Source organism: Haemaphysalis longicornis, unplaced genomic scaffold, assembly GCF_048455015.1.
Source record: "Haemaphysalis longicornis isolate Haplotype H1 unplaced genomic scaffold, Haemaphysalis longicornis Haplotype H1 scaffold_2, whole genome shotgun sequence".
NCBI classification, from domain to species: Eukaryota; Metazoa; Arthropoda; class Arachnida; order Ixodida; family Ixodidae; genus Haemaphysalis; species Haemaphysalis longicornis.
The window spans coordinates 201,046,843-201,057,772 of record NW_027526295.1 but is presented as its reverse complement, the minus strand read 5'-3'; the positions used below and the strand labels follow the sequence as shown (position 1 = coordinate 201,057,772).

The following is a 10,930-nucleotide window of genomic DNA, read 5'->3' as shown; positions in this document are numbered from 1 at the left end:
CCCTTTCTTGCCATCGGGAGGCTAATTTTAAACACTTGAGACTCGGGCGCCCTGCTTGCCCGGCCCACAGGGTTGCCCACGGCTCCGTACTGAGGCTTAGCAGCTTCCACACGACCCCGGGTTTGGACGCGGTGTTTTGGGCTTTTGCCATTGTTCAACGTGAAAGATCAACGAACTGATTGTTACAGCGTGGCGGCCGAACTATGCGCAAAGCAACCGCGGTTGTTTTGAAGACGTGCTTCATCTAGGATTTGGTCCGTTCACCGCTGCTCGTCCAGGTGAGGAGAGAGTGCAGTCATGTTTTGTGCTTGCTGAAGAGGTTTCCCTCAAGGAGAGGCGAAAATATCACGGCTGGTTGTAAGACAGAAGGGATGTCTACCTGCGCGCGCGAGCGGTTGTCGCACATAGAGAGGTGTGCGGGAAATTTGTTTCCTAACAAGCTGGTGCGTTTAGAGCGGAGTGGGCGGTCTGTATACACAATCCAAGATGTCTTCCTCATTCCGTTCCCGATTAGGCGCTATTCTGTTTGGGCCTTGAAGGAAATATTTTGGATACATGTTTTGCGCGTAACCGATTTTTAGCTACGCAAGGGCAGAAGTCGTCTTCGCGGTCCCCATATTTGTGTTTCCGTGTTGTTGCCTCGCACAGTTCAGCCGTAAACACAGCACGTATGAGAGACCAGGCACATGCCTGTTTTTCAACATCAAATTTTATTACGAGAAAATCGTGAAAACCTTTTTTTTTTCTCCTGTCTTCTCGCTTGCTTTCGAGGCTACTCTCATTGCGTCAATAGTATAGCGCTCCGGTTCTTAAAGAGCGGTAGTTACGCATACCGGCGATGAACAAAGAGTCGCATAACATGGGAAAGACAACGAAGCAGCGAGGCGCTGCTAGGCCTAACGCTGTCTTGTAAGCGCGCGTGATGGGCTTTATTTACCCTTCCGGCGCATGGATGAAAACTTGGTTTAAGCGGCTCTTGAACGTTTAAACAAGATTCGGCCACTTCTAGGTTATTGGTAGCCGTAATAGGATGGTCTGAGCTACCGACAATAGGGTCCGCACTGCCTGAAACAAGCGGCGTCTTCTGGAGCGTGTTCGCAAGAGATGCTAATTTTGGGGTCGGCGGCCATGTTGAACACATTCTTCCGAGAACTGACGGCGCGTGCCAACAACAGAGCGCACAAGCGCCGGACTGCCAGCTCAAGTGAATGACTGGGTGATGTGCTGCAGCTGCCGCAAAAGGGATTATACCAAGTTTTATTATCACTAATAAACTAAAACATTCAGATTTATTTTGTGCGTTTTATTAACTACGTTCTATCGGTTGAATTAAGTTCGGAACAAATAAAACTTCTTTGTAACACAAAAGCTGCAGCTAAGGTGAAGCAATGCCTGTTTCGATCATTCAGTAATCCCAGCTGAGCTAATCAAGGCTGTTTGAGGCCTTGCAAGTTTCTGGACAGAGTGTGTTCTTATAAAAAGAAAGTTACTTTAATTAATAATCAATGAGTTGTATGAAAGTGAGGTTCTAAAGCACATTTTTTGTACTGTATGCAGTTATTTTAACGCGACGCGGCTCCAATAAACGTTTTAACAACAAGTAAGCGGAAACAATGTCACCAGAGTTTTTGTGTTCGTGGATGATCCTTTGGTGCTCCTCAACAACGCAGGTGCTTATAACGCTTCCTTGTGGTATAGTTTTTTATGTTTTAGTTAGTGCCTCCCCCACTGGCCGTTATCCACAAAGCGCATATTGAAGCTGGTATTAGGTTCTCGCGCTAAGCATTTGTGTAGGTAGTATATGCAAGAGCAGCAGTTCGTGTTATCCGTCTCGTCGTCGCATGCCAAACTAATGAAAACAGACATTGCGAACAGGCGCTCTGAGAACGGTACGCAAGCTTAACTTTTATCGCCAAGCGTTAGATCTCTGTGAAGCCAAAATGACCAGTATGAACATCGCAACACCGGGGCCGGCACTGCCCCAGTGTTGCGATGTTCATTTTAATTACTGCTTAGAGCATCTTGCTTCACAGAGATCTAACGCTTGGCGATAAACGCTTCTTCAAGTATACTTGAACAGGGTGGGCAAGTGGGTGGAAGTTGGAGTTGTTTTTAATTCCCCTAACACATGGTCACGCCTATGTAAGCCGGGAAACTCGCAAGAAGAACAGACGACAGCGCGTACAATCGAACACAAGAATTGCGTCACGTCGCATGCGTTAAAGGCGCATAGTTCCGCTATGCGTTGGTTCCGCTATCCTGCGGCCAATGCAAAAATGAAAGGCTTAGCAAGAGAGAGAGAGAGAGAGAGAGAGAGAGAGAGAGAGAGAGAGAGAGAGAGAGAGAGAGAGAGAGAGAGAGAGAGAGAGAGAGAGAGAGAGAGATAACTTTATTATGATCAGTGATCTTTACAGCGTGGTGAGTACAGGACTCTGGTGGCTGTGGTGGCTGCTTTGGCGATTGTTCGGCGCTGCTCGTCGTAGTCGGCGCTGGACAGTGTCTCACTCCATTGCTCCTCTTTAGAGGGTGTTTGTGAATTCGTTCACACCCGGCTGGTGTATGGTATGGGGTGGCTAGTTGATTGCACTTGGGGCACAGTTTCGGATATTGGGTTGAATAAAGTTTGTTTAATCGGGAACTGCCCAAACGAACACACTGCATGTCGAGCCTGCGGATGTAGCAATTCCAGGTGCATGCTTTACAATCATAAAATCACATTGACGCAGGAGATTATGGAGACGCAGGAAATACTTAGATGAAGACGGGTATGTCGGTGCTCACTCTATCGCGTTATTACAGAAAGCAGTGTGTCTCCTTTACGGTGTAGCGTGAATTGCTTGTTGTTGATTGGCTCCAGTACCCCTTGTGTTCTTCCTGTTGTTGCGACGGGATCACCGATATTGCTATGCCTTGGCTTCAACGCGGTGAGCTTCATCCCCAAGCTGCGTTTAGTGCGTCTTCACGTGGTGCGTACGCACGTGGCTCCTCGTTAATAGACCATATTCAGGGGAAATCCCCAAGGTGGAGTAAGTTTTTGCGAAGGACAGTTTGACATCCACCTCAATGCAGCCATACGGCTACAAAGGAAAGCTATACAGCTTTCTCAGAAACTTCGCAGTTGAAGAAAAATAGTTGGTAGAGTGACTGCTCCGGTTAAGCGGTGGTCCCGGGTTCGAATCCTGAACCAGGACGAATTTTTCTTCAACTGCGAAGTATCCGAGAAAGCTGTATAGCTTTCCTTTGTAGCCGTATGGCCCCATTGAGGTGAATGTCAAACTTTTCTTCACGTGGTTTCTGCGTAACGCGTACAACGTCTTACCGTTGAATTCAATCGTCAAATATCGTGTACGATGGAGAAGCTCCTGTGCCACGCACGAGGATTGAAAACTTTCCGAGGCACTACAAAATGGGCCTTCAGAACAAGAAAGAGCGATTCGACTCGAGGCCACATTGTGAAATCTGGCCGCGCTGCACTTCATTATGATGCCTCCCACAACGGTCGGCGAACAGGAAGGGTTGCTATATACGTGTGCACTTCATTTTTTCCCACATCTTGTTCTTAGAATAAACGGCTCAAGTTGATGAAGCAACCACCACCACAACAACAAAAACTACGGGGGCACCTAGGCTTTTTCGTATGATGAGACAATACAAGATAGTTAAGCCGCTGAGGGCAGAATTGCTGAGCTTTGTACCGCTGAGTTAAGTGTTGCCGGGTGTATGATGTCGCGAAGCATGAAAAACGACAAACCAGCCATTCTTCGACCTCATATCTGAGTTTTGGTTAAAGCATTTCTCCTTAAAGTGGCGTGTTTCGGCAGTAGATTGTTGAACTTCGTTCTGTGCGACGACACCACTTTTCTGGACGAAGGCAGTACTTTTCGGCTGCCCGATAGATGGACGCAGAAGATGATTTAGACGCTTCCTTCATTGTTGTTGCTGAGTTTCTTTGCCTCATAGTGAAACGATTCTGAATTTCTTCTTCAAGTGGAATGTGCATGGTGAGTGCCTACGTTTCGCATACAGTGTATTATGCTGTTTTTTTTTTTCTTCTTCTTGAACGCAGGCTAACTTTTAGGTATAGGTGCCGCAAACTATCACAACACTCTTTTCATTGACTGCGTAGTAAGCTCTATATTGGCATGTAGGCAAGGATACATGGTTCTTGAAGGACTATAACGTTTATTGGCGCAGACTTCAGCTCTCAAGTAATATTTTAAAAAATTCAGCGCCTTTCCACTCTGTGAAGACGAATAACCAGCAAAGCTGTGGTGCCGAGCATCAACGTGAACGGCAATATGCTTTGACAGGATAGTAGTCCAAGGAGTGCACGAAGCAAAATACATTTTGTTTTTAATTTGCGAATGAGCATACTCCCTGGTTAATTACCTGAATGAAACTTGACCTGAATAAAAAACAAACAAATTACCAGAATAAAAACAAACTAGAGTTTTATTTCAGTTGACTAACATGGGGCCTTCCGTTTTTGTCCCGTAGAAACCCATGTATTTGCGGAAGACGAGAATTGCACAATATTTACAACTTCATTTCGAGCTATCTAATTAAGACAAAATAAATAAAACTCGGCGTAATGTTAAAGTCGAATTAGCAGCAAACTGTCAGATAATTTTTTTCCGAACAGTTTTTATAAAACAATAGTTAGAGCGACTTTGGTGACTTAGAGCGACTTTGGCAACTTAGAGCGAAGATGGGTGTGCTTCACTGTGTGACACTCAATGTGGGAATGCCGTCTTACGAGAACCAACCTTACAATGATCTCCGTAAGGGCGGCTTCACCTCTAAACGCAAATGAATTACTGTGAAGGCATTTTTAGGGGAAAAATAAGCCGTCTTATGATATGAAGGCCACAGAAATTTTTACGTTTTTTTTTTCATATTCTGAAGGTGTGCGCACAGCTTTTCCAATAACGGGGACTTAAGTTGGCGCCGCAAAGCGGCGCTACACCTGCGTGCGATTCTTGTCTACATCGCTCTGTTGCAGGACGCGATCTGCTGTATCCTAGCCATAGACAGCTTTTCTGTAAAGAACACAAACGTCGAAGAAGCAGTCAGCTGAGTGGCGTGCACAGACGAACGTAGGCGAATCGAATGCCGCGGCGTTTTCTCCGCATGCATTTACGTACAGTGCCCTCGCTACTAGAAGCATGGCAATTATAACGAGAACGTTTTCGATTACGATAGAACAGCCTGTGAAGACGACCACAACGCAACACTCTTTCCCTATCAAAACAATGTTGGAGGTGCGTCGTTCACAAGGAGTAAAGCACGCGCTTCTCTTTGAACGCATGCGCAAGATACGATATCCGGGCGCGCTCAGGCGCTGTGACAAAGCATTAACAAGTGAAGAAGGTATGGCTCGCGGTAATGTTTAATTGGTTACCTTCTATTTTTTATTATTATGCTCAGAAACATGTACTTCAATCGTGATTCACGAGGTTATACACGGGCAGACTCTTTGCCACCCGAAACGTTAGCGAATTTTGGAAATACAAATCCTTCCTGCTACAGCGGAGATATAAGTCGTCACTGTTACTGCTTCCTCCGTGTTTCCTGGTCAGGGCTCTGTAAATCAACGCTGCGAATAACAACGGTTTCAGCGGTTTTCGCGCTTTCCATCAACGTTATAGAGGACCACATTTAAATCCAAACACCCCCCCCTCCTCCAACTCCCCTCCCCCATCTCCCCCTCCGGCGATGACCAAGGGCAAGACACGGATTGTAGTCAAGTTTAATAAATACATATCGCAACGACAAAACGAAAATACTGTTTTCTAGGCCGCTGGACTGTGCGCGCTTGTTTCAAATGGTGACGGCTGTACTGTTGTTTTCGTCGCTGAACGTGAACCGGAACGCAGCCGCTGGCCAAAATGTATTAGTTGCCCCGACATGCGCTATGAAGCATTAATTTAGATTTGACCGGCTGCAATTGAATGCCCATGTGCAGGACCCCGCGAAGAAGTTTCGATGGGGAGGCCAGTCACTATTTATTAAACGGCAAACACATCACGACAATCAAACAATTCGCCCCGGTAGATGTTTCGAGATGGAATGGTGGTTGAACTGGAAACCGATTTTTCCAGGATGTATAAATGCTAACTATCCCTGATTAGATGATGATATCCATCGCCAACGTTACTTTCCTTGTGGCTTTGGTCGTATTCATGGTCACAAAAACAGCTTGGGGTGCCAGTTTTGTGCCATGCCACAAGATGGTCTGCTGCAAGGAGGAAGAATAATCTTTATTGCAGTACTCAATTTAGGAGCGGGCGGTGACCACTGGACATAGCCCAGCGGTGACTTCGGAAGCACGCTCCACCAGGGTTTTTTGGACCAGGGGGTCCGAGCCGCCCAACGCGGCCTCCCATTGATCAGTAGAGGGGGATAGGGATAAGGGGTTTAGGGGGCACGCCCACATAGTGTGGCAGATGTTGTCGACATCTCTTCAAAGGGGGCCTAGGGATGATGGCTACTGATCAGGGTATATGCGATGGAGGTGTGTGCGACACGGAAGGACAGGTTTGAAGCAACCGCCACAACCGTTCTTCATTTGCAGAAAGTGGGGGTTGGGCAAATGCGGGTGGATTTGCATGCCTGACCGACCCGGACCCTGAGACCCAGCAAGATCTGGTGAAGAGGACTCGGACAGCCAGCGGCGGCCAGGGCGTCGATGCCCTCCACCGGGAAGGTGACCTAAAATCGGCATTCGATGCTCGGTTATTATTGTGTGAGCAATAAGTGGGCATTTTGGCAAAAGTTTGCGACAAACCACGGACAGAGAGCGACAGAGGAACAGCGAATGGGGAGCGAAGAGGGGTGACGTCAGCCGAACGAGTGGTGGCATCGGCTGAGGTGGAGCTGGGTTCGCACCGATAGCTGCAAGGGAAACGTCAAGTCGAAGAGCGGCTCGCCCCCTCCCGACGCGCCCGGCACACGCCGTCTCGACGCGTCACATTATCCTTGAATGCACCCAGAACCCTGATTTGCCACCTCCACCCCTTCCCCGTTCCCCCGAGCAGTGGGAGACGCTGCTGTCCAGCTCCCTCGTTTGCGACCAGCTCCTGCTGGTTGAGAGAGCGGTAGCATCAAGGACGGCACATGGCTACCTGTAAGAAGGCTCCACTCCCACAAAGCTCTAGCTGCCCAATAAAAAAGTTTTCTCTCTCTCTCTCTCCCGTCAACGCTACGCGCATACTACAACAGAGTGTGCAACGAGTGCAGGGCGTAGTAGGCGCAGAAGAGAATGGTATGGGAATGAGGTGACAATATGCTGACACTGGTGGACAACGAAAGGAGCGGAATTAAGGCAGCCAATTCCGCTGCTAATGTGAGCAAGTGTGACCACTGAGACGCTTACGACGCAAAGTACGACTAGCATGATGTGCGAGGGGCGAGCGAGAAACGACGCATTGCGAACTTCCGAAGTCGGAGCAAGCCGCGCATGCGCTTTGAGCCGAGCATTAAGTGCGCGAGGGAGAAGGACGATATGGTCACGCATTGTTAAAGGGACCCTGCAACAGTTTTTTCAACATTTTTTTTTAAATATTAAATGCTTGAAGAACGTAGTCACCCAACACGCCCAGTACTTATATTAGGGGGTCGCAAAGTACCTCAGTCAAAAATTACTGCTCTATGCCCATCAGACAACTTGGAAACTCGCTCAAAAAATTTTTCTCTCTTTCCCGGTCTTGACGTTCTTCGACCGCTCGAATTACGTCACTAAGGCCATGTAGCGGCTGTTGGCCGGTTTTCCTTCAGTTGCGGCAATGAACTGTTTTCAATAGCAACTTTAAAAATAAAGCCACAAAAACAAAGCACAAACGGAAGGCGCATCGCCTGCGACGATCCAATCACGCAGTGCCGCTCCGTGCTGGCGATAACTGTAGCTTTCGCAGTGCTTCCAGAGACGCAAAGAAAAGAGTGGAAGCGTTTATCGAAAGTGTTGCAGGGTCCCTTTAAATAGCCACAATTGGATCTTCCATTGATTTTTAAAAATTCATTCGATCAATCAATCAGCTTTTGGCCAGTTTGTTCGTGGCTTTACGGGTGGAAAGCGCGAAGGAAACGGAATAATGGAAATACACGAACACGCACAAGAATGACTTGGACAAGCCAGACTTTCTTGCAAGCGCTGTTCACTGTGTGCCTGTGATTCGCTTAGTTTCCAAACGAGGGAAGTTCAGCATTTGTCGAATTGACTGGTCAGCTTGTAACTTAACAGTGTGAACAAGAAGCAGTAAAAATAATGCGTGAACGCGTGCACTCACAGGAAACATGGATAAACCTTATATGATTTCGACCAGTGCAATTGGGGCAAATTTGAACTGCAGCAGACAGAGTTTTTGGAAAGGAATTGAGTCTGTCCCCAACTTTTCTTGAAAAGAACGTGTCAGACCTGATATCATGTATGACTACACATTTTCCCGTCATCGTATATGCAGGTCCAAGGCCCGTGCGCTGTCCGTCAATGATGGGACCTCAACAGACTCGAGGTAAGTGAAGTTTTCTTCAGGGTTTCTTTTCTTTATTAGTTTCTTTCAAGGAACTATTCACAGTTGTCTGGCGTTTAGTTTTCTGTAGAGAAACTACAGCGGCTGGATATTCAGCCGCAGGGATAAGGTAAATGCATGTATAACCACGTTCCTTCCGTGCATAAAATTCGCCATTCGGATACTTTTCGCAATGTGCCTCATAAAACATTGAAGGCTGCGGAAAAAAAAACCTGTAAGAAAAATGAAACGCGTAAACCATAGAGGGAAGAGACACACACGAGAGAAGAGAGAGAGGGGAAACAACATATATATATATATATATATATATATATATATATATATATATATATAGGAAATGAGGGGCTCGTTGAAAATAACACAGAAATAAGGGTTGGCAGTCGAGAAAACCTCGGAAAGCAAAGGGGAGGATGTGGTAGATCATTGAAACAGATTAAGAATTTGGAAAGAAAGAAAGAAAGTGAAGAAAAAATGCCCGCCAGGTGGGATCCGAACCCACGACCTCCAGAATACCGGTCTGGTGCGATAACCACTACGCTACCGGCGGGGCGATTTTCCCATTCACTTTCTGGGGTATTTATGTTAGGTATGTTTGTTTCCTGTGCTTGGGGGTGGTAGCCAGCGCCATTCGGACTAATCGGGGTGAAGGGGACCTTCTTTTTAACCCCCGGGTCGTGACTCGAGTGTCTACGACATGTCCAGAGTGGTCGACCAGCTTTGAACCCTCTTAAGCTCCCTTTGGCAACAAGACTGCCAGAACAGAGGCCCTCGCTATGCATGTAGCGAATCAGAATAGGAAATGAGGGGCTCGTTGAAAATAACACAGAAATAAGGGTTGGCAGTCGAGAAAACCTCGGAAAGCAAAGGGGAGGATGTGGTAGATCATTGAAACAGATTAAGAATTTGGAAAGAAAGAAAGAAAGTGAAGAAAAAATGCCCGCCAGGTGGGATCCGAACCCACGACCTCCAGAATACCGGTCTGGTGCGATAACCACTACGCTACCGGCGGGGCGATTTTCCCATTCACTTTCTGGGGTATTTATGTTAGGTATGTTTGTTTCCTGTGCTTGGGGGTGGTAGCCAGCGCCATTCGGACTAATCGGGGTGAAGGGGACCTTCTTTTTAACCCCCGGGTCGTGACTCGAGTGTCTACGACATGTCCAGAGTGGTCGACCAGCTTTGAACCCTCTTAAGCTCCCTTTGGCAACAAGACTGCCAGAACAGAGGCCCTCGCTATGCATGTAGCGAATCAGAATAGGAAATGAGGGGCTCGTTGAAAATAACACAGAAATAAGGGTTGGCAGTCGAGAAAACCTCGGAAAGCAAAGGGGAGGATGTGGTAGATCATTGAAACAGATTAAGAATTTGGAAAGAAAGAAAGAAAGTGAAGAAATTCCTTGAAGTGAAGAAAGTGAAGAAAGTGAAGTGAATTTTTTCTTCACTTTCTTTCTTTCTTTCCAAATTCTTAATCTGTTTCAATGATCTACCACATCCTCCCCTTTGCTTTCCGAGGTTTTCTCGACTGCCAACCCTTATTTCTGTGTTATTTTCAACGAGCCCCTCATTTCCTATTCTGATTCGCTACATGCATAGCGAGGGCCTCTGTTCTGGCAGTCTTGTTGCCAAAGGGAGCTTAAGAGGGTTCAAAGCTGGTCGACCACTCTGGACATGTCGTAGACACTCGAGTCACGACCCGGGGGTTAAAAAGAAGGTCCCCTTCACCCCGATTAGTCCGAATGGCGCTGGCTACCACCCCAAGCACAGGAAACAAACATACCTAACATAAATACCCCAGAAAGTGAATGGGAAAATCGCCCCGCCGGTAGCGTAGTGGTTATCGCACCAGACCGGTATTCTGGAGGTCGTGGGTTCGGATCCCACCTGGCGGGCATTTTTTCTTCACTTTCTTTCTTTCTTTCCAAATTCTTAATCTGTTTCAATGATCTACCACATCCTCCCCTTTGCTTTCCGAGGTTTTCTCGACTGCCAACCCTTATTTCTGTGTTATTTTCAACGAGCCCCTCATTTCCTATTCTGATTCGCTACATGCATAGCGAGGGCCTCTGTTCTGGCAGTCTTGTTGCCAAAGGGAGCTTAAGAGGGTTCAAAGCTGGTCGACCACTCTGGACATGTCGTAGACACTCGAGTCACGACCCGGGGGTTAAAAAGAAGGTCCCCTTCACCCCGATTAGTCCGAATGGCGCTGGCTACCACCCCCAAGCACAGGAAACAAACATACCTAACATAAATACCCCAGAAAGTGAATGGGAAAATCGCCCCGCCGGTAGCGTAGTGGTTATCGCACCAGACCGGTATTCTGGAGGTCGTGGGTTCGGATCCCACCTGGCGGGCATTTTTTCTTCACTTTCTTTCTTTCTTTCCAAATTCTTAATCTGTTTCAA

At 47.2% G+C, this 10,930-nt stretch overlaps 1 protein-coding gene across 1 annotated transcript in view; it reads left to right on the top strand.

Annotated features, from left to right (window-relative positions):
* Positions 1-70: 70 nt before the first annotated feature.
* LOC144169772 (uncharacterized) overlaps positions 71-10,930 on the top strand; it is a 24,852-nt gene continuing 13,992 nt past the window's right edge. Inside the window, exons 1-2 of the mRNA XM_077699104.1 lie at positions 71-278; positions 8,460-8,510. Of these exons, the coding sequence (XP_077555230.1) occupies positions 8,486-8,510 (25 nt within the window). The 5' untranslated portion in view covers positions 71-278; positions 8,460-8,485. The remainder of the gene's footprint in view (positions 279-8,459; positions 8,511-10,930) is intronic.